Source organism: Clupea harengus, unplaced genomic scaffold (assembly GCF_900700415.2).
Source record: "Clupea harengus unplaced genomic scaffold, Ch_v2.0.2, whole genome shotgun sequence".
Taxonomy (NCBI): domain Eukaryota; kingdom Metazoa; phylum Chordata; class Actinopteri; order Clupeiformes; family Clupeidae; genus Clupea; species Clupea harengus.
In genome coordinates this window covers 24,667-47,007 of record NW_024879924.1, presented here as the reverse complement: position 1 = coordinate 47,007, position 22,341 = coordinate 24,667, and the positions used below count along the sequence as shown (strand labels likewise).

The window sequence follows — 22,341 nt, the reverse complement described above, 5'->3', positions numbered from 1 at the left end:
ATATGGATTTAGAAAAAAAATAAAAATTTTACTGTCTGCTATTCCTAACATAGACTATGTACAAAACACTTTCTATGTAATTGTTTGTTCAATTAAATAAAAGTTTTAAATTCACTGGTATTTTAATTCTGACTTCATTACTTCTGTATTATGTAGCCTCAATCAGGGCATTGCTGCAAAAGAGCCCTGTGCTCAGTCAATTCTCCCTGAATAAACAAAATTGATGATGATGATGATATCAGAGTTGTAGTTTGGTCTATGATATTTATGGTTTTAGAATATAGTTCTAGAATCTAGAAAAAGTCATTCTGAGGTGTCTTCAGTCAGGGGATTATGATGTCATTAGAAATGCTGTAGCTAATAAAGGAATGTTCTAGATTTCTTCAATGGATTGATGGAATTCTAATGAAGTATTTGGGCTGCATATGCATTAATCCAAGGTCAATTGCAGGTAAGTATTTTGTCATGTAAATCTGATGGAATTTATTCATCAGTAATTGAAACCCTTGCAGTGTTGTCCCAAAATGGATACCTCAAAACGTCTAAAGGTAATGGAAGAAAACGTGACCAAACCCATTACCATTTAAAGGCTGCTTTATTATAATTAGGCCATAACTCATCTTTTATACACCTGAAGCCCTCTGCAGGATCTTCTAGAGCGACAGTTCTATCTGAGGATTGTAAAATGGATGCCAGACTGTTGGACAACCTGAGGGGGTCTCCCAATTTGGCCAGCAAACCTAAGCAGAGTATTTGGGATAGGAAGGAGGTTCCTCGAAAGGTTATTCTCTCTGAAATGCTTTTAGATTCAAGTACAAGGGTGTTGTCCAATTTGCTGATGAGCTCGTATGGTTTGACTTAAATCCTTAAGAGCCTGTTGAAGTACTGTAACAAGAACTAAGGAAATGATGCATAAATGCTACTGACATTGTACAATAAGTTGAACAGCCAATGTTTTTTGTGGAACTTTGTTTCAACATAATGCAGTCGTATATACCTAGATGTCTTGATTTGATCAGTAGAAGCCATATGAATGGGGTACATCAAATTAGAATGGTATGCTCAATATGAAATTGGATGCATGGACTGGGGGTGGTGTGCATGAATGCCACCCCACCCCCAGCGTCGTGCTCAAATTCGTGCCTAAAACCTTATGTATGCACACAGGTTGCAATTGTTCGTCCCAGATGTAGATCAGTGAAAGCTGTAAATCCACCAGTCAGACAAACAGACCAGCAGGCACTGGATGATCAAGCCCGGGTAAATGTTGCCTATATCGAACACATACATAAGGCACATGTCCGCATTGGGGAGGCAGATACACAACCAGCAAAGTAACGTGATTAATGTATCCATATCACAGACATATCCAATCTTCTCAGAGCTTCATATCCAGCATATTGTAGTTTGTCGTGAAAAACAATGGTGGGGATAAATCTGATTGTTTCTGGTTTCCCTTTATATGTGCAGGCAAGAACCATCCGGCTTGAAGAAGGTACCACAGTTAGGAATGTCTTCGGGTCCAATCTTACTGCTAGAGAGAATCTGAGGGTGACCATCATGCCACAGCAACCCAGCATCCCAAGGGAAGACTCCAGCTCTGAGGAGAGGGCCCCATCTAATTCAGTCCCTTTGAGTGACTCTGATTCTGATACAGAATTAGACCTATTGTGGGAGATATTTGAGTTTGTTGCAGAAAGATATCTTGCAAGTGACTCAGAGTTAGACTCTGATTTGGAATTAGACTCCACATCTAGTTCCTCTAGTTCCAGTTCCAGTTCTAGTTCTAGTTCCAGTTCCAGTTCTAGTTCTAGTTCCAGCTCGACCTCTAGCTCAATTTTTAGTCCAACTTCTAGTTCATCTAGCTCTAGTTCCTCCAGCTCAGACTCCTAGAATTAATCCTAATTGTAATTCTAAGTCACTTTCCTCAAATCATAAATTACATCAGCCTACTTTAAAGCTGTTCAATTACACACAAAGTACACCTTTTCTCTGAATAAACTATTTTACCGAATGATGTTCACTGTTTAACAATGTATTTATTTGTTTTTATTCCCGAGTCCCTCCCTCAGCTTTTAGTAAAACTGCTGAACTATTTGGTAGCTAATGTCCACTACTGCTCTATACTACCAAAATGCTTGTCTGCATTTTACTTTAGTGGCACTACAGACTTTGGTGAGTTATTAACAAGTTTGAGTATTTATCACATTGTATGGATATATACATTGAAATATCGTACTTTTACATTCTTTCCTGAAACATTAAAAATTCTTAGTGAATATGTAAGAAATAAACCATTATTTCAATTATGTCTGTGACTGGAGGACTTTTCATTCTTGTTGACGATATAAGTGTACCCTAGAAGTGAATCCCTTATTACCAAATTTATATTTCGCTGGTGTCTTCATTGGCACTGCTACATTTTCTCCACCTAACCGAACACTATTGTACGAAGTTGAATGCCATTCATGGTTTTGAGTGGTTGTATGTACAAAAGCACTTGCGAGAGAGGGGACCGTTAAGAAAACCCAGCCTTTCTGCATGCCAATTCATTCTCTTCAAGCTTCTTCAGAAAACACCATGGTTGTAATACAGTGGTGTGGTGAACATAGAGCAGTGTAATGTCAGGCAGAGAGGCCTATGTGCAGAGATGAGTGTCTGGTCAAGCAGAGAGGCCTGTTCTAAAATCATGACAGTGCAGTTTCTACAGGTGCAGGCTTTCAGGGCCAGCCAAATATCAATTAAAGGGTTTCTGCATAAAGGCTGCAGATTAGTCAAGTACAGGCAAAATTTTCCAAAAAACTGTCGTAACCAGAGTTTTGAAATCTATTTCGGCAGTCATGACCAGATTATATTCAGATTGGCTTAATTTTGATAAATGTTTAGGTTTGAACCTAATATTCTGATTGGCTCAACTTTGATATGTTTTTAGTTTTCGATTGGAAAAGCATAGTGACCGAAAATGTAGTATAAAAAGTAAGAGCACTGATTTTTGACAGAGATGCTCCATGGACCACCGCTCAAATCGAATGGAAGTCTGCAAGATTGAATTAACCAGTTCATCGCATTAGGTCGTCTGCCTCTCATTGAAATAGTAACTTCAAGATTTGAAGAAGTAAATTCGCTACAACACTTCTTTAGTTAATCCAGTAATGCCATTCAATCATTTGACTGATGATCATAGACTTCACCTTCATGCAAAAAAAGACTTCTCAATTAGACAAACTAATGAAGAGTACACTTCAAAGACCTAAAAGAAGCATTAGAGTTTTTGGGTTACTTGCAAAACCACTTCGTGGATAGATCTGGGTCATAGGAAACTACAGGTGTGTTCATCTCTCATTCACACATGACCATATACCATCAAAATGAAATGACGGATGTTACGAAAACGAGTTACCTTCAACAATGCTCAGACCTGTAGAGGGTTGCCTCTGTCAGCATTGATTTGGAGGAAACAAACCATGCTCTTTTGGTGTTTGTGTGGTGAAAGTGTAACCTACACTATCCCAACAAGTAAACTGCAGTTGGGCAATAGTCTATTACAGTGCATAATAGTCAGCATTATGTCAAATACATTAAGAAAGGACTACATGGAGGAATCGGGAGGAAATATGACCATATCAAAGATCCGCTCCAGGGTATGAGCACTACCAATGATAGCCTACACTGCAGGGTGCTACTAACATGAAAATACTAGTTCTGCAATTTTCCAATATTCCAGACACAATCACACACTGAACTGGAATGTTTAATTACTGACTGTGGTGGAAAGGCTCTTAACTACCTGGATTATTTGCAGCATTTTAAGGTGTGAATGGAAACATCTCGTCTACGGTGTAAACAAATTCTACTGCTGTTCTTCGCCCTACTTTTGGACTGTCCGGTTCGGTTGAAGGTTCCAGTGAATGGACGACAGACAACTGTGAGCCCGTGTATGATTGTCTCAGAAACCCCATAGATGCGTGAGAAATCCTGGCGTGACCGTATCCGCCATTTTACATCACCCGAAGTGAAAGAACCCAACCGGACTTACGGCGGGGAGTCGTAGATCTGTTTCTTTTCATAAAAACACCCCCAAAATTGAGCTGATCCTTACCGTGCACCTTATTGAGCCATCTTAAGGTAATTATATATTGACCTGTTAATTGCTCAACCAATAAGTTGCTATCTATTTTTTATGGCTGTAGTGTTTCTAAACAATGTGAGAAGTGGTTTGTCTTGTGTGGTGTACTTACCCACCCGGCTTTTTGAAAATGGACTCCAGTTATGTGGCGGCACGTTGGTCATTTGGGTTGATTGCAAGGTTCTCTCGTGCTCTGTGAACTTCAAAATCACTCTTTGTAAGGGCTATTACTACTGACATATTTCTGTTGTATGACGATTGTATTGCAATAACTGACATGAAAGCGAGCGTACCACTCACTTGTTAATTGGCGAAGTCCACTGACTGTAATGATGATAGCTAGATAACCTAGCTAGCCGGCTAGTAATATAATTCTGATTTCAGCTGGATCAATGAAGAGCTAACGTTACGTTATATCTTCAGTAACGTTACTCTCTACTGTCACATTAAGAGAGCAGTACAATCATTAACGAAAATGGTTGTTGATGCAGGTAGCTAGCTAGCTTCGTTTGTCTCCAGTGGTTGACGTTAGTTGACAGGGTATGGTGAGCTAACTAGGTTGTCTCGGACCTGCATGGATTGAGATTTTTTTGTCAGATGTGTTAGCTTCTGAGCTAGCTCGTTACAGTGTCATTCCAAGCCACCCGTGTTGTCTAATGTCTGGTTATTCACCTGGGGGAAGTGAGCTTGACAAGACAGCCTGGCCAACTGACCATTGCATTTGCTTAGATCAGTGACATGGTTGATGGCTCCCAACGTTAGCCTGTAACGTTAACTTGTATACAATAGTCATGTAATTAAAGATGGCTTGCTAACGTTAGCTAGCTAGCTGAGGACCTTACAAGCAAGGGTCGATGTAGACATGCTTTAGCTAACAACTGAATGTCGGGATTATGTCTGTGTTCAGTTATGAGTATGTTATGGGATATGTGTGCTGAGTGTATTACATGTCTTAAGTACAATAGTTAGCTTTGATGTGGGTTAATATGCTAACAGGCTTGGTAAAATCACCGTCCTGTACAGCTAGTTTGCATTAATATTAAGCTAGCTTTGGCCGTGGTTGCAATTGTTGAAATGAAATTGATGTGAGTAACATGTAAGTAGTTATTTAGGCTGTTACTAACATACACTTGGGAATTCTGTACATGCTTACGAATGTTACATGGCCAACGATAGCCATCTGATGTGGCCGAAATGCTTGCTGCTAACGTACTGTTTTGGCCAATTGGCTTGCCAACTTTGGATCTGTGTGTTTGTGTAACGCTAGGTAATTGATGTGATCTTAAATAGTATGAAGTTACCATTGGCAACATTGTTTGTATTCATTCTGCAATTAACCTCAGTTAGTAAGCAGGTAGTTGACAAAGCTTGAAGATAGGACGTGCCCAACATGATAAAGTGCCCAGCTGGTTAGATGTCAGTTAGTAAGCAGGTAGTTGACAAAGCTTGAAGGTAGGACGTGCCCAACATGATAAAGTGCCCAGCTGGTTAGATGGACCTTTTCCTACAGCAAAACTGGTCGGATGCTTAAGAGTAACCTCAATGTTTGGATATTCTGAATAACATGGCTTTCTTGTTAGGTTCTGGTATCTCATATACAATTTATACAAATTAACATGATGATATTATGATAACCCTGATTGATATAAATTCTTTGATCCTCCCAACCTCAATTAATTTGGCCCATTGCATTTGAACAGATTGCTGGAGACATGGCAACAGAACATGTTAATGGAAATGGTACAGAAGAACCAATGGACACGACTGCTGCAGTTACCCATTCTGACCATTTCCAAACTTTGTTAGAAGCTGGTTTACCACAGAAAGTTGCTGAAAAACTAGATGAAATTTACGTAGCAGGTAAGCCCGTGCTAAGTAACCAAAACCCATTCTCTCTTCACTCTCAGATTTTACCTGATGTGCATGTATTTTGTAGGCTACAATAACTATTTGCTCTGCGGAGTGGGAATCAGGAAATCTATAGTAGCCTAGCAACTTTGTGTGGTTGCCTAACAAAATGGGTACTGCAGTTGCAATTGACAAAATTCTCTCAGCGCCTTCGGTATAGACAGATTAAACCCTGAGTGCATTGTGTATCGAAGAAAGCCCACTGTGAGGATTAGTACACTGTTGGTGGGGGTGGGGGCACTGTTAGAGGTACATCTTGGTATGGTCCCATGGGAGGGAAGGCCAGCTGGACTCAGGAACAATAGTAGCAGCTGTCTGATGCTGAGACAGGTGATGTGCCCCTCAAAAGCCCACTGCGAACAGGCACGTTAATGAGCAAAAGAGGGGTGTGTGTGTGTATGTGCGTGCACAAGAGGGGTTGGGGTACACAGAGATAGGCTCCCGAAACAGCTATTCAACGTGCACTCTCTCTCTCTACAGTATTGAGAAACGATATATATTTCTCCTTCCTGGATTAAGGATTTCTTTTTTTCTTTGAATGTAAAATCTTCTATAGATTCCTGCTTGTAATGGGAATAATTAATGATTGTGCTTGTTTATTTGGGTAATGTTGAATGCATTCATATTAATGATTGTGCTCGTTTATTTGGGTAATGTTGAATGCATTCATATTAATGATTGTGCTCGTTTATTTGGGTAATGTTGAATGCATTCATATTCCACTGACAGTCTCTTTGCTGATGTAATGTCCCTGTGTTGCTATTGATCCTCTTTCGGGGAGTCATTTATGGTCGGCTATGATGGTTCTGGCCAAGATCTCACTGGACAAAAAAAAAAAAAGTGATTCTTTGGATTTGCTGCTCTTGCTGAACAAAATGTCCCTTCTACCCTAGGCCTTGTAGCACACAGCGACTTAGATGAAAGGGCAATAGAGGCCTTGAAAGAATTCAATGAAGAAGCCGCACTACAAGTTCTCGTTCAGTTTAAAGAAAGCGATCTTTCACATGTGCAAGTAAGTTTGTGCTCATGTTTCTATAAGGATAGTAATGTTGGTGTAATGAGAAATGAGGAGCTAAAACGGCAAACCATCCTCTCCACAGAACAAAAGTGCCTATTTGTGTGGAGTCATGAAGACATACAGACAGCGGGAGAAGCAGGGGACCAAAGTTTCAGATTCTAGTAAAGGACCGGATGAAACAAAAATAAAAGTAGGCACTGCATTTATTTGCATTTAGTTACTGTAATCATAGTGCATTTTGGTTTGTTTGTTTTGCTTCTGATAGTTTAAAGTATGTTTATTTTGAGCACTTCAGAGTAGCGCTCAGCTTTCTGATAGCAGTCTAATCACTTTGGCAGGCACTGCTTGAGAGAACCAACTACACGCTCGACGTAACAACAGGCCAGAGAAAGTATGGGGGACCCCCGCCGGAGTCAGTGTACTCAGGACTTCAGCCCCATGTGGGCACTGAGGTGAGAACACTGACAGCACAGCTCTACACCCTCCTGCCCTGTGGTACAGCTAATCCCAGAAGACTGTCAACTTTGGGCCAGCCATACCATAGCAAAGAAACACGCCATACCATAATAAAGAAACACGCATTAAGAATTCTTCACGTTGTCTTCATTTGACTACATGTTCCATGCACAGGGGAACGTAACAGCATTGATCAAAGTTGCTTCTAGCTGAAATATCCACTTTCAGTGCTTTACCATGGAGCAATAACAATGTCTGTATGATGAATTATGTACTCTGGAGTAACCTTGGTTACGGTGACAGTTTACCGCTAAGATCTGATGCGGCGTCAAATTTCTGTTTTCTTGTCAACCCTGTGGTTTTTTTGTGACCTTAACTTTTTCTGGCTGTAATCTGTATGCCCTTTTCCTTCAGATTTTTGTTGGGAAGATTCCAAGGGATTTGTTTGAAGATGAACTGGTGCCTCTGTTTGAGAAGGCCGGCTCGATCTGGGACCTGCGGCTCATGATGGACCCTCTCACCGGCCTGAACAGGGGCTACGCCTTCATCACCTTCTGCACTAAAGACGCTGCACAGGAGGCAGTTAAGCTGGTGAGTGGGTCACATGGATGTTCTCTTCTCTTCTGCTGGAGTGTTGCAGATGCGCTTGCAGTGGTTAAGTGTGTACACGTAGCACATTGCCATCAGATGTCAAGCTTCCAGGTTGATCTTGTAGAAGCTGTGAACAGTGTTTATGTGAGCGGTTTGACTTTCAGTTTGTTGAGCAAAGTGTAAAACTGCTGGGCGAAGTTAGTTTTTAGTGACATTGTAGGATTCATCTTCTGAACCTTTCATTTTTACCCCCTTGAGTTCTGCGCAGATTTGGTGTGTGTTCATCTAGACAATTTTGTAAGCAGACTTAAAAGTTATGTGAAAATAATGCAGAACAAACCATATATGTGTGAATAATACCTGCTGTGAAGTGATCCAACTCTACCATATGAAATGAACATGATTCTGTTTCTCATCTTGTTTTCCACAGTTTAACAATCATGAAATTCGCCCGGGCAAACACATTGGAGTGTGTATATCGGTTGCGAATAATAGACTGTTTGTTGGGTCAATCCCCAAAAGTAAAACGAAAGAACAGATAGTGGAGGAGTTTTCTAAAGTCACAGGTGAGACATGGTCATTTGTGTGAAAGCCTTATGTATATTTTAAGTGAAGTGAATAATTGATGCCATGACCGATTGATCCATTGCGGGTCATCAGTCTCCTCTCTGTAACACTCAGAGGGTGTGATGCATGGCCTTACGGTGCTGTCACAAGATATGAACAGAAAGACCTCGAAAATGATAAATTGGAGGACTGCTGCCAAATTGCTAAAGATTGACACGGTCATTTCCTTTAATTAGTAACGCATTATGAACTCCCACGTGACCCATTACTTCTCTCCTCTTGTGCTCCCACAACAGAGGGTCTTAATGACATCATCCTGTACCATCAGCCTGATGACAAAAAGAAGAATCGAGGCTTCTGCTTCCTAGAATATGAGGACCACAAGACAGCCGCCCAGGCCCGACGGCGCCTCATGAGTGGCAAGGTCAAAGTGTGGGGCAACGTGGTCACGGTGGAGTGGGCCGACCCCATCGAGGACCCAGACCCTGATGTCATGGCCAAGGTAACGCAGGCAGTTTTATTTCTTTGGCTTCAGTCTTGCAGGAGGAGAATTTGTCAGTAGCTACTTAATTAATTAAACTTTAATGGTCAAGCAAGGAAACGCAGAAAATGATTTAAATCAGTTGGTATAGTGAATGGTACTTAACTCGCACACAGTAGTTACATTCCTGCACTTTTTTTATTTCTTATGTAAAGTAGTATTTATTTATTGCTACACTAGGTCTCTATTGCTTGTAGCTTGATTGTTCTCTCCTTTGTATGTCGCTTTGGATAAAAGCGTCTGCTAAATGACTAAATGTAAATTTGTAACAGAATCGTGGCAGGTTATTTTCTTATCTGAGAGTACTGCAGGTGTTGGTGATATTGATTGGCCATATGGAGCTTTTGTGTTGGGTCTGGAAGAGGTGGTATGGATTATAGTAGATACGAAAGCCCTCACTCTTAGCTGGATATGAAGCTGCGTCTGTTACTGGAATGTGAAGATTGGTACAGAAGCCGAGACACTGTTTGTGTGCGTGCTGAGGATGGCTTTTTGTGGCTGCTTATAGAATGTTTATTGTATCATGCATCATTGTTTTTGTTCCTAGGTGAAAGTTCTGTTTGTACGAAACCTTGCAAATAGCGTAACAGAAGAAATACTTGAAAAAGCCTTCGGTCAGTTCGGTAAGCTGGAACGTGTAAAGAAACTGAAAGATTATGCCTTCATTCACTTTGAGGAGCGGGACGGAGCCGTCAAGGTAAGAGACCCGAGCACGCACGTTCACTCTCCTAATGTTCAGGAAGGACTATGGCGTTCCTCTCGTTTTTTTCTAAACGTAGTTTTGTGCTGGGAATCTGTGCAGGCTCTGGCTGAAATGAATGGGAAACCACTGGAGGGTGAACCGATTGAAATAGTGTTTGCAAAGCCCCCCGACCAGAAGAGAAAAGAGCGCAAGGCCCAGCGGCAGGCAGCTAAAACATCAACGTAAGGCACCAGAGTACCTAACCAACATCCGTACGAAAGAATTCTCCTTTACTTAAAAGTACTTCTAACACACTGAATAGTTATCGCTGATTGTCTCTACTGTTAATTGTTCTCACCAAGGCCACAGAAAGTCCTTGCTTTGTCCAAAACTTGTTTCCCTCTACCTCCGTTCCCCAGGTATGATGATTATTATTACTACGGCCCCCCTCATATGCCCCCTCCCACTAGAGGTCGGGGTAGAGGCGGTGGTCGGGGGGGTTATTCCTACCCCTCCGACTACTATGGCTACGAGGACTACTATGACTACTACGGCTATGACTACCACAACTACCGCGGTGGCTATGACGATCCATACTACGGTTATGACGACTATCAGGCCCCACCAGCCAGGGGCAGAAGCATCCGAGGAGGGGCACGAGGTGGCGCGCCTCCAGCCAGAGGGAGAGGAGGGGCGGGGACGCCCAGGGGCCGAGGAGGGTCCGGCAGTTACTCCCAGCGAGGCGGCGGGGGTCCTGGAGCGAGCCGAGGGTCACGGGGGTCCAGAGGAGGTGCGCAACAAAGAGGCCGCGGGGTACGTGGTGCGAGGGGTGGCCGCGGTGGAAGTGTAGGAGGAAAGCGCAAAGCTGACGGGTACAGCCAGCCAGATTCCAAGCGCCGCCAAACCAATAATCAGAACTGGGGCTCTCAACCCATTGCTCAGCAACCGCTACAAGGTGGTGATCATTCTGGTAACTATGGTTACAAATCTGACAACCAGGAGTTTTATCAGGATTCTTTTGGGCAACAGTGGAACTAGTGGAACTAGGGATTTTTTTATTTATTTTTTATTTAATTTATTTAATTTTTTGATTTTGTATCTTATTTTTTCCGACAAACCCTCTCCTTTTTATCAAAAGAAAGAAACCGAAAAAGACTCAATCTGACATTTGATTGGCCCGTCAATCCATATGGTGGCCTAGCGTTTACAAATTGGTGATATCTGGCACGGTTTTTAATGTATATATTTTTAATAATCCGCTTGGACATGAAAAGTAGTCACTCTATGCTTCTGGCAAACTGGTTTTATTGTCTTTTAAATTTGTGTTCAATTAGTGCTCTATAATCTCGGATTTGAAAAAATAAAACAAAAAAAAAATAATTTCACTTATGTGCTCAACCTGTCTATTTGGCTTTATAGCATCATGTTTGTTCATGGCAGTTTTGGTCTCCATGTCTTAAGTAGGTAACGGTTACAAAGCATATATCTCCATGTTGTATTTACCATAAAATAAATGACCATAAAGATCATTTGTATGTTACAAAAGATGATGCTAGTACAATGGCATGTCTTGTTTTGGGGGGGAAAAAATACTTTTTTGGCATTACATTTTGGCTTGTACTTTGCTGTTTTGTCTGCTTTAATAAACATTACACGCATCAGTGTACAAAAAAAACAAACTCAAATTGTGTTTCAAATTCATGTTTCGGCAAATTTTCTCCTTAAATTGCCTTCAAATTTAAAGCTCCTTGTGGAAGAAAAGGACGCAAAGGTTTGCTTATGTTAGCCACATGCTGCAACCTCACTTTTGCATGCCATCAAATTTGTAATCACCAAGTCGGCATCCTCTTTCCACTTTCTCCAACTTTTTATATGTATGTGTAGTGGCATACTTCATCATTTCAGTTACTGCAAACTCAACAGCATATGTTGATCAAAATATAAGTTCTTCCATTGGGGAAAAAAAACTTTGAGGGATTTTGTTAAAGGAATCCCATCAAAACAAAGTTGTTTCTAGATGTTCAGGATAAGCTTGTGATGGTGAATCAATCATTTTAGGAGCCACAGATCACAGGAAGCACAATTTGATTCTTTTTCGAAGGAGAATTTAGCAAAATCTCTGACAGAACATCTGTCTCCAAAGGCTATTAACACTGATCTGGCACTGCATGTACTTTTTCTTTATTTTTCTTTCTCCAAGACTAAAAATCACCAGGAAATAATTGGCATGCATGTACTCACCTGCCTCTATAATAATAACCGGCCATCCCTTTTCCCCCCACTTTAACTACTACTGTTGTCACCAGTGAGACACCAATGCTTGTTTTGCTTAAGCCATATTCTTGTGCATGTGAAATGGAAGGATGTGGGTAGTAGTGATGGTGTCTGCCTTTTTTTTGACCCCCTTTGTTTAGTTCTGTCATCTCAACATCCTCAGTGATGTTCTCGATCTCTAATTATGTCTGTCACGCACTTCTCTGTAGTTTTGGCTTGTGTCTGTTTATGTCTTGTTTGATGCTCAGATGATATGAGTTCTCTTCTAATTGTTTCCTTTTCTTACCCGACTAGCAGGGAAAAGGGGTCGAGGATGGTCCTGACCAGTCACTATGAAGACTAACCTTGGAATAGGGGGTTGCACCAGAAGCTTCCAGTGGATTTGATGGTAAGGTCAATTCAGCGGTCCAGTGATACTCCAGCCTTACTGAAGCATATCTCCCAGACTGCCAAAATAAGAGCAAACTCAACATGTTTTTGGACTATTTGCAGTTTTTATATATCAACTCGCCACAATCTGTACCCACACTCCAGCACCCTATCTATCCCCAAAGAATTTGCCATTTGTAGTTGAACATAATTTGTTTGAGTTTTCCAGAAGAATTCTCAAGATTTTTTTTTTTTTAATTGTAATTGAGATCTTATTTTGCACTTTGTCAGACCAGAGTTCAAACAGAGGATTGACATAAATGTCAAAAGCCTGTCCTAGCTAACTACAAATGCACTCAAGAAATCAGAGACTTCTGCGAGGTCTTACCACTTACCTGTATATTAGGATTCATAGCTTTTCTTTAGTTTTTATTTTTATTTTGAGTTAGCTGGGACAGGTTACTTCTGTACAGAGAGAATCCTCTGTTAGAATTCTGGAGTCAAGTTTGATGTGGCTCTAAGGAGCATGATGCTATGTATATTTTTGTGCTAATTTTAGCTTTATCATGGAATATGTCTCCTTTTTTTATTATTGGTCGAATGGATGATGTTTGCCATTTTTTAAGGTGTAAGCACCTGGCATGAACAGTCAGGCATTCCAGGCATGTGGTTCTTTTCAGAACTAGTCTATTTTTGTTTATTTCTTTTTTCTCTTTTAATAAAGGGTTGGTTAACTACCTCAATATGGAGGATTTAAACTGCCCTATCTTTACTGTACATAGGGAACCTTATGATGAAAGCAGGGCTTGACCCCTCTACCCCAAATAAGGCACAAGGGCAACATCAGAACTCTCTTCATGTAAAGTTAGTATGTTTTTTGTTTCTTTTTTTTTTTTTGCTGTTTGCCGGAAATTTCAAATGGTGTAACTGGGCAAGTCCAAACTCACATGAGCCTGAACAAGCCTTGCCTTCATTATCTTTCAACAGGATAGTTACTGGTTGTATCATAGTTTTAGGAAAACTGTTACCTTTTTTTTTTTTTTTTTTAAAGAAAAAGCTTGAACATTAAAACAAGAACAGCGCCAACTACTTTTTAAAGAGGTTCTGCAGTATCCCTTTTCCCTTCAGTGGAATAACAGGTCTTAACCTTTTTTTATACAACAGCATCCTTTTTTGAGGGTGTGCTTCTACACAATGATGTCCAAAAGCCATCATCCATACTATTCATGTAGACACAACTGACCCCTAAACATATGAGGAGCTGCCTTTGGTCACATTTGACACATGTGACGTGTTACTATTCTAGATTACACCTAGTACGTGAAAGAACAGCAATAGCTGGAGTAGAGACTTTCCCAGTTCTAAAGGGATACTGCAGCTTTGAGCTTCTTTTTCTTTACTTCATGGATTGTCATATGCAGGGTTTTTCTAAACACTAGACTTTCCCCAGGGAGTCTGCAACATCTTCAACCCTTAGCCAGGTTTATGAACCAGTTTGTTGGTGGCTAAGAAGTGTTTTTTTTGCATTCCTGCAAACAAATTGTTTTATATTGTAAATTAAGTGGTGTAACTTATTTTTAATAAAGTTAATGATTTTCTTTAAGTATTAACAGTGTATTGATTTTCTGTAACAGATGATTAAGTTCCCAACTCTTTCTGTAGCTAAATCAATTAAATAAGAGCATACTTGCATCTGACTGCAATGTTCTATTAATGACCAAGCTAGGTTATAAGTGTGAAGGTCCTTTCCTCTGTGTAACAGCTCTACCGCCTGCCTGTGTGGGAATAGAGTTTAACACCTAGTGGCTATTTGGTGGTGGTTCAGGTAACATATCAAATCTGTAAATTATAGAATTAGGATGTGATTTTCTTCCATTTTCAAGAAAGTACTCTCCAAACCAAGGGATTGGGGGAGAAGACTAGGTACCACTAAACATCAGCATCTTTCCATCAGAAGCCATGACGCATTAAACTTCCACACGAGAGAATAAAAACAGAAACATTTATTTTCCAGACTTAACACTCATTAACTGAATGCCCAATACATGTTATGTTCTGCATTGAGGGAAAAAAAAAAAAAACTTTAGTCAGTGACTAACAGTACAGGATGCGTATCCATTACACAAATCCTTCTTTATACACACAGACCTTAATGGCACTACACTACACAGATGTTGACAGCATGTTACCTTAAGACCATACCCAAATAAACGGGGCCTGCATTTGTGAGACCTACGCTAAACCACTTTTACTCTTGACTGGATATGGAGCACCATGGTAAGACAAGCTTTTAAGGCCACTAATTGGTCCAACACAAGCGGATGACAGCCTTTCAAATCCAAACCAGAACCTGGCCGTGCTGATTGTGTACAGGCCTGAATACCCCTTCCACAAAGGGTAACCCATCATAAAGAGCAGGTAAATCCTGTCACCGGATTCCTTGCTTTTCAGAGAGCCACACAAGTGAGTTTCCCCAATACCAAACACTCATTTGTTCAGTAACTTATCTAGAACAGAAAGAAGCCGGTCTTCTCTCTCTCTACACACTTTCTCCATCCTCTCTTGTCTCTCTCTAAATTCACATTCCCTCCTCTCCTCCCTGTCTCTGAACTCTTGTTCTCTTCTGTCCTCCCTCTCCCTGGCTTCCTTGTCTCTCCGAGCCTCTCTTTCGATTGCCTCCCTCTCTCTCCGAGCCTCTCGCTCTATGGCCTCCCTCTCTCGTCTAGCCTCTCTGGCAATGGCCTCTCTCTCCCGTCGCTCCTCTCTCTCCACAGCTTCGCTCTCCCGCTGTTCCTCCCTCTCCAGAGCTTCCCTCTCCCTCAGTTCCTCTCTCTGCATCCACTCAATGTCCCGCTGCTGGTCACGCTCCTCTTGCTTGGTCAGGAACTCCAGCATGACATCAGTTGCTTCAGTCTTCTGCCTCTTTACCGGAGGGGGAAGAGGGAATGGAGGAGGGGACTGTGGCTCTACTGTCAGTTCCAGGGAGTGGACCATCTCATCCTGGTTGGTTGAGATAAAAACTGCAGGCATTTTCATGTTACAGGACGGCTTACTGTCTGGGATCCTGCCCCCAAGGGCTTCCTCCATCTGGCTGAACCACCTCCAACTCTCAGCTGCTCCACTTGCGCAATTTTCCAGTGTGTCTCTTTTCAGGGTCTACAAAATGATACAAATGTTACTGCATGCCAATGACAAGGTTGTTACAAATAACAATTATGTCAGCCTCTCAAGAACGACCTACAAACATATGAGGCTTACCACATATTTCTGTTTAAGATTTTCCCATTTCTTCTTGACAAATCCTGGTGACACCACACCTTCCAACCCGTTCTCATTGACAAACAACCTGTGAGGAAAGATGGTTTAAGAAAAGTTTTAAGTTTTAAAATAATACTATCAAAAGAAAGATACATATTCTAACTCTGATACTGCTCATGGAGAAAAACAAATTACAGGGCAAGTTAATAACTTACTCATAACCTCTGATGGCAGTTAATCTCCTGCCTGAGAAGATTCCCGCATTGCGTGCACGCCAGTCTATCAATCTGGTGGTATCATCGTGGGTCCCTGCAATGAACAACGAACATCCCTTGTCTAAAAACTACAAGAATGTTGCTTTCATCAGAGTAACGGAGTCAATGGACACCATTACTTGGGGCTAGCTGATCAACTGATGGCAATCAACATTAGTCTACTGTGGGTAGTGGAAATAATTAGATATCTTGGCTGCAACTGACTCGAGACAGCTAAACAGCTCGCTTCACAACTGATGTGGGGGCTCACTTCGGCAGTATATCACAGTAAAGCACCAAGTCAAGAGCTGTTACAATGCAAGGTTAGCAGGTTAGCGCATTGCTCATCCGACAAGACTAGCCAACGTTACCAACAAGAAAAGTACTGAAATATTGGTATATGCAATTGTAAACGTGAAGAAACCGAGAATGCAAATACACAGCATAGTCATTATATGCAGAGAGAGACAATTTACATAGTGTATCTGACGAGCATACTCACACTTATAAACGGTGGCCGCCATGTTTTTCAAAACAGTGCTTAAACCCCACCCCTTACATTTTTTGATGACTTATGTTTTTACTGCCATCAACTGGTTTGGAGGTTATACAACTTAGATTGTTAGCCTCAGATGTTTTTTTTTATCTGTGCATTTTAACATGTGTACGTGTAGCTGGGCAAACTACGGCCCGTTGGGCTTTTTAATCCGGCTCGTCGAATATTGGTACACAATTCATAGTTTTCACGTGACGTCAGAATGACCAGCTGAAGGGCAAAAAAAACATTCCACACCTGTCTAACACTGGAGTTTATACAGGAACCGACCACCTTTCATTCAATATAATTTAATATCTCCGCTTTAACATTGTCTGACTTAGGTAGTAAAATGCTAGACAGTTGTTGCTCGGTTGGCTGTTCAAATCGGCGAGGAGACAAGCCCGGATTTTGTTTTTATCGCATTTAAAACCCGCCCACGTTGCTACCAGTTGATTGTAGACGTCTTCTGGGTCAACTTTTCTCGGACACACAGTAAAGCAGCCATACTTTTGGGGCTGGCAATAAAAGCAGTCACCCTGTTCTGGTCGCCTCATTTATCAGAATAACTACCTAAAACGGGAATAGATCAAGTAATAAAGTCAAGAAACAAAGCATCAACACAATTCAAATTGGATTACCCGGTTTCTTCTCTGAGATTGCGACAAGTACCTAAGCAAGTAGGCTAGGCTAGTGTATTTTGTCATCCAACTGGTAGTACTACAATGCCAGTAGAAAATATGTGGGATAATTTAAGTTGTCATTCGCCAGACGAGGTGTTCGTACTTGTTTAAACCAGAAAATTGTGTCAAACGATAAAGAACAGCGTTGGGTAGGCTAAAGGCTGCTAGCTAACAGCAGGTAGCTCGTAGCTAACAGCAGGTAGCTCGTAGCTAACAGCAGGTATCTTGCTAGCTGGTAGCTAGCTATTAAATGGCACTCATCTTTGCTCTGATTATGAAGATGTTTTTTGTTTTCACCTTCCAGACGACAGCGTTGTGAACCCATCCACTTCTGAAAATTAAATAACTATCTGTGCTTTTGTAGGCTTTCAGTTTTTGAGATGTGTAGGGGGATGGATTTTCTATTAGATAGATGTAAATATCTCCACACTGGAGCTCTGTCAGGGACTTCGTCGAGGTTAAAGAAATAAAAATGTCAGCGGGTGCAGTACATGGATCAAACATTTTATTTTTTTCTAAATATCTCTGTCTGGCTATAGTGGTATGGTCTGTGGTTGATGGCGATCGTAGTTGAGTAGGCGGCACTGCTCGAAGTTGTCCACTGTTTAACGCTGTTTCGCTGTTCTTTTTGCCCGTCAGCTACCTATTGTAGTCACGTGACTGAAAACTATGAATTGTCCAAATTATAGTAAAGACCTTATTCATTTCGCCTTTCTCCTGCAATACCCGGCGTTTCCGGTGATCCTACTAGATGGCGCACTCCAGACAAAATTGACCTTTGCTGGAGTTTGGTCTATTCACTCTCATTTACTTTTGCCACTGCATTGAGCCCTGCTGTAACAATGAGCGGACCAAAGAAAAGAAAAGTCGACAGTGAACGCCGAGTGTTTAAAAATCAGTGGACAGATAAATATTTTTTTGCCGAAGTGCGATCTAAGGCTGTATGTCTTATTTGCCAAGAAACCGTTGCGGTTTTCAAAGAATACAATATCAGCCGCCACTTTTCCACCAAGCATGCTAACTATGCTACCAAACAGTCAACGCAAGAACGGACGGCTACGGCTCAGAGGTTGGCAGCCAATTTAAAGATTCAGCCAAATACTTGTCAAGACCCAAGCGCCAAGTTATCACTCAAGGCAAGTTATTTGCTAGCATTCAAATTAGCAAAGGCCAGCAAGCCTTTCTCCGAAGGGGAGTTTTTGAAAGAATGCATGGTAGAGACAGCAGGACTCTTGTGTCCGGAGCGCAAAAACAAATTTGAAAACATGAGTTTATCACGCAGGACAGTGACTCGCCGTGTAGAACTAATTGACGAAGACTTAGCCAGCGAGTTAAACAAAAAAGCTGAGTCATTTAAGTTATATTCGTTAGCGCTTGACGAAAGTAACGACGTTAAAGACACTGCCCAGCTCCTAATTTGTATCAGAGGGATTAATGACAATTTTGAGATAACGGAGGAATTTTTGACCATGGAATCTCTAGAGGGGACAACAGGAGGAGATGACTTGTATGAAAGGCTGTCTGGTGTCATCGAGAGGCTGAAGCTACCTTGGTGTAAACTTGCCAATGTCACCACAAATGGATCGCCAAATTTAACAGGAAAAAACGTCGGGCTGCTGAAAAGAATCCAGGATAAGGTGAAAGAGGAAAACTCTGAGCTGGATGTAATTTTCCTACACTGCATAATACATCAGGAAGCCCTGTGTACATCTGTATTGCAGCTTGATCATGTAGTTAAGCCAGTCGTAAAACTCGTTAAGTTTATATCGCTACGAGCGAGGGGACTTCAGCAATTTATGAAGTTCCTTGAGGAAACCGATGCTGATCACCAGGACTTGCTTGATCATGTCCGCTGGTTACATTTGGGGACAGTATGTCGACGAGTGTGGGAGCTCATAGGGGAGATAAGCTCATTTTTGGAGTTAAACAGGAAAGCTGACGATTTTCCCGAGCTGAGCGACGCAGATTGGCTTTGTGATTTTGCTTTTGCTGTGGACGTACTGACACACATGGATGAGCTGAACATGAAGCTACAAGGGAAAGATCAATTTGTGCACGAGATGTACACAAATGTGAGAGCCTTTAAAGCCAAGTTGACTTTATTTTCAACACAAATTTCAAACAAATCATTCGCTCATTTCCCCACACTAGCGACACTGAAAGAGGCCCCTCGACATGTGGAGAAATACAGCAAATCGCTAGACGACCTGCACGAAGAATTCTGCCGTCGGTTCTCTGATTTTGAAAAAATTGACAAGTCACTTCAGGTGGTGTCATGTCCCCTGTCGCAAGACTATGAAACAGCGCAGCAGGAGTTGCAATTGGAACTGATTGATCTTCAATGTGACTCCGCCTTAAAGGCGAAGTTCAACTTCCTTACACTGGATGAGTTTTATGCTTCACTAAGTGAAGCCAATTTTCCAAACATTAGGAAGATGGCACAGAGGATGCTGGTGTTGTTTGGCTCTACCTACGTGTGTGAGCAGGCGTTCAGCGTGATGAACATCAACCAATCACGCCACAGATCCCAGTTAACTGATGAACACCTCAGATCTGTCCTAAGAATTGCCACAACCAACCTGACACCAAACTTTGATGCACTGGCAGAAAAGGATGACTGTGACAAGGTGAAGTCCCTCCCCCTTCTCACTGTGGTCCATGAGGGGAGAAGGGCTGGACTCCAAGATCCCCCGCAACGGTGGATGGGTCCAATTGGGACTGATTGGGCCAAATAAGCCCCATGGACAACCTTGTTAAAAGGTGCACCTCATTGTTGAGGGAGAGAGGAGACTGAAAAGGCTGGAAGAAAGCTGGAGCAGGTAGCCTGTTGTGAGTACAGAGGTGTACCTTGCCTGTTTGAGAGCTTTTGTTTTGTTCAGTGTGTGTTTTAGGGTTGTGATTACCCAGGTTTTGTATGTTTTTGGGGTTCGAGTTCCTGTTTTTGTAAATAAATATAGCTGTTTTTATAAGAATGCCACTGTCTCCTGCGCTGTGTGTGCTCCTGCCTACCTGCAACCACATTCCAGCAGCCTACATTCCACACCGTGAGCAACAACACTGTTCCCACTGAAGTTAAATATCAGTTTTCTTTACTTTTTAGGCTTTTACCTGTTCACACAAGCACAACCAAAAGGGGTTCTATCCTTAGTACTTCTTGAAATTGGAGGTGACTCTTCATCAGGTGGGATGGCTTTTATCACAGAATTAAATTCTTTGCTCGTTACAGGAAAGGACTTAATGAGAAGGAATCGATCATAACTAAGCAATAAAACATTGGTGTTGAAGAGATCAGTAACATATATTATACCTTTGTCAAACCAATTCTGCTTGAAAATTGACTTTATTACCAACAGTTATGTAATTATTCCATGTGATTGTTTTGTGCGGGGAAAAGTTGCGTTTGTAACAATTTCCACGCTAGGAGGTCCAGTTGCAATTTGGTAGTCTTATAATTACAGGTGAGTAGAAAGAAGACCACTGAATAATCCCCCTGCTTTCCTGGCCCCAGAAAGTATATCTTTTTTTTAGGTTGTGGTGTCGGTTTTTCCAAGCAAAGTTGCAAAGTACGTTGTTCATTTCTTTAGAAGTCTTGGGCATACAATGATAGGGCGGGATAAACAAGTCTTGAGATGCCTTCAGCCTTGGTTAAGATAATTCTCCCAAAAATAGATAGGTCATGTTGAAGCCACATATTTATAATGTTTTTAGGGTTTTTTTTGTCTAGGAAGGAAGTTAAGCTATTCTCTGGTTAACAAATATTTGGTTTCATCAATACTCAAATATTTGACAGTTTTTTTTTAAATTAAGTGTTATATATGTATTCATCATATTTCACATTTTTCTACATTAAGATGTAGTTCTGAAGCTTTTGAAAACTCATCAATTGTATAGATGGTTGGTCTAATTTGGTAATTGTCTCTCATGAACAAAGCTGTATCATTTGCCAGTTGAATAATTCAGATTTATTTAAAAAAAAAAGATAGACCATGTACAGTGGTGCTAGAAAGTCCTAAAACTTGATAAAGTGAACTCTGTTCAACAGAAAACATTCTTTTATAATTCATTTATTGAGCAAAATTATCCAACATTAAATGCCTAAAATTAAAAGTATGTGAACCCTTGCTTTCAGTACCTGGTGTGACCTCCCTGAGCAGCAATAACCTCAACCAAACATTCTCTGGACCTGTTCATCAATCCCATACGTCGGCTTGGAGGAATTTTGGCAGATTCCTCCTCACAAAACTGCTTCAACTCATGGATTTTGGTGGTCTTCCGTGCATGAACTGATCTCTTCAGGTCTTTCCACAAGATTTCTATAGGATTAAGGTCTGGACTTTGACATGGCCATTCCAAATCATTACATTTCTTCTTCTTTAACCATTCTTTGGTAGACTTAAACACTTGTGTGTTTAGGGTTGTCGTCTTGCTCAATAGAAGGTGGGTCATGCAGCTTCAGTTCACAAACGGATACGCTGACATTCTTCTGTAGTAATTGCTGGTACAATCCAGAATTCATAGTTCCGTCAATGATGGCAAGCCGTCCTGGTCCCGAGGCAGCGAAGCAGCCCCAAACCATGATACTGCCACCACCGGGCTTCACGGTTAGGATGGGGTTCTTATGTTGGATGGCAGTGTTTGTTTTTACTTTTTGGTTTAAGTGAGAAGCGTTATGTTTGACCATAACGCTTCTCATTTAAACCAGAAAGTTCTATTTTGAACTCATCCGCGTCCACAGAACATTCTTCCAATAGCCTTCTGGCTCATCCACGTGGCAAACTTCAGACGGGCAGCAATGTTCTTCTTGGAGAGTAGTGGCTTCCTCCTTGCTATCCTGCCATGCACACCATGCTTATTTGCCTAACGGCAGACTCATTAACACTGACATTAGGCAACGCAAGAGGGGCCTGTAGATCCTTAGATGTTACCCTGGGGTTCTTTGTGACCTCCTGGAATATTATACGTCTTGCTTTTGGAGTGATTTCGGCTGGACAACCACTCCTGGGGAGAGTAACAATGGTGCTGAATTTCCTCCAATTGTAGACTATGCCTGACAGTGAATTGGTGAAGCAAAAACTGTTT

The 22,341-nt window shown here is 41.4% G+C and overlaps 2 protein-coding genes across 10 annotated transcripts; one reads left to right on the top strand and one right to left on the bottom strand.

The window, feature by feature from the left end:
• Nucleotides 1-3,748: 3,748 nt before the first annotated feature.
• LOC122130752 (synaptotagmin binding, cytoplasmic RNA interacting protein) lies at nucleotides 3,749-14,135 on the top strand. Of its 9 annotated transcripts, none has more exons than XM_042705509.1 (12): nucleotides 3,750-4,125; nucleotides 5,827-5,986; nucleotides 6,928-7,046; nucleotides 7,135-7,242; nucleotides 7,391-7,504; nucleotides 7,923-8,099; nucleotides 8,530-8,665; nucleotides 8,963-9,168; nucleotides 9,755-9,904; nucleotides 10,010-10,131; nucleotides 10,309-10,859; nucleotides 12,461-14,135. In XM_042705509.1, exons 2-12 carry the CDS (start codon nucleotides 5,839-5,841, stop codon nucleotides 12,484-12,486), a joined length of 1,857 nt encoding a protein of 618 aa, XP_042561443.1. In that variant the 5' UTR covers nucleotides 3,750-4,125; nucleotides 5,827-5,838; the 3' UTR covers nucleotides 12,487-14,135. The 9 variants fall into 9 exon arrangements, with proteins under 9 accessions (XP_042561440.1, XP_042561448.1, XP_042561443.1 ...); XM_042705508.1 differs by having other exon boundaries at nucleotides 12,458-14,135; XM_042705513.1 differs by having other exon boundaries at nucleotides 3,753-4,125; nucleotides 10,309-10,679.
• An 802-nt stretch (nucleotides 14,136-14,937) lies between these two features.
• LOC122130753 (histone-lysine N-methyltransferase, H3 lysine-79 specific-like) lies at nucleotides 14,938-16,627 on the bottom strand. Its single transcript, XM_042705515.1, has 5 exons — nucleotides 16,547-16,627; nucleotides 16,006-16,099; nucleotides 15,791-15,878; nucleotides 15,115-15,688; nucleotides 14,938-14,975 (listed from the first exon to the last, which is right to left on the bottom strand). Exons 1-5 carry the CDS (start codon nucleotides 16,566-16,568, stop codon nucleotides 14,938-14,940), a joined length of 816 nt encoding a protein of 271 aa, XP_042561449.1. The 5' UTR covers nucleotides 16,569-16,627.
• Between the last annotated feature and the right edge of the window lie 5,714 nt (nucleotides 16,628-22,341).

What these genes read in the sequence shown, in the direction of transcription:
- LOC122130752 (XM_042705506.1), top strand. Translation starts at nt 5,839, where the DNA reads ATGGCAACAGAACATGTTAATGGAAATGGTACAGAAGAACCAATGGAC. An exon ending in ACCCTGATGTCATGGCCAAG is followed by an intron (nt 9,169 to 9,754) that starts GTAACGCAGGCA and finishes TTTTGTTCCTAG; the next exon opens with GTGAAAGTTCTGTTTGTACG. An exon ending in AGCGGGACGGAGCCGTCAAG is followed by an intron (nt 9,905 to 10,009) that starts GTAAGAGACCCG and finishes GAATCTGTGCAG; the next exon opens with GCTCTGGCTGAAATGAATGG.
- LOC122130753 (XM_042705515.1), bottom strand. Translation starts at nt 16,568, where the DNA reads ATGGCGGCCACCGTTTATAAGT. An exon ending in ACTGCCATCAGAGGTTATGA is followed by an intron (nt 15,879 to 16,005) that starts GTAAGTTATTAA and finishes CTTTCCTCACAG; the next exon opens with GTTGTTTGTCAATGAGAACG. An exon ending in CAGGGAGGAGAGGAGGGAAT is followed by an intron (nt 14,976 to 15,114) that starts GTGAATTTAGAG and finishes CTCTCTGAAAAG; the next exon opens with CAAGGAATCCGGTGACAGGA.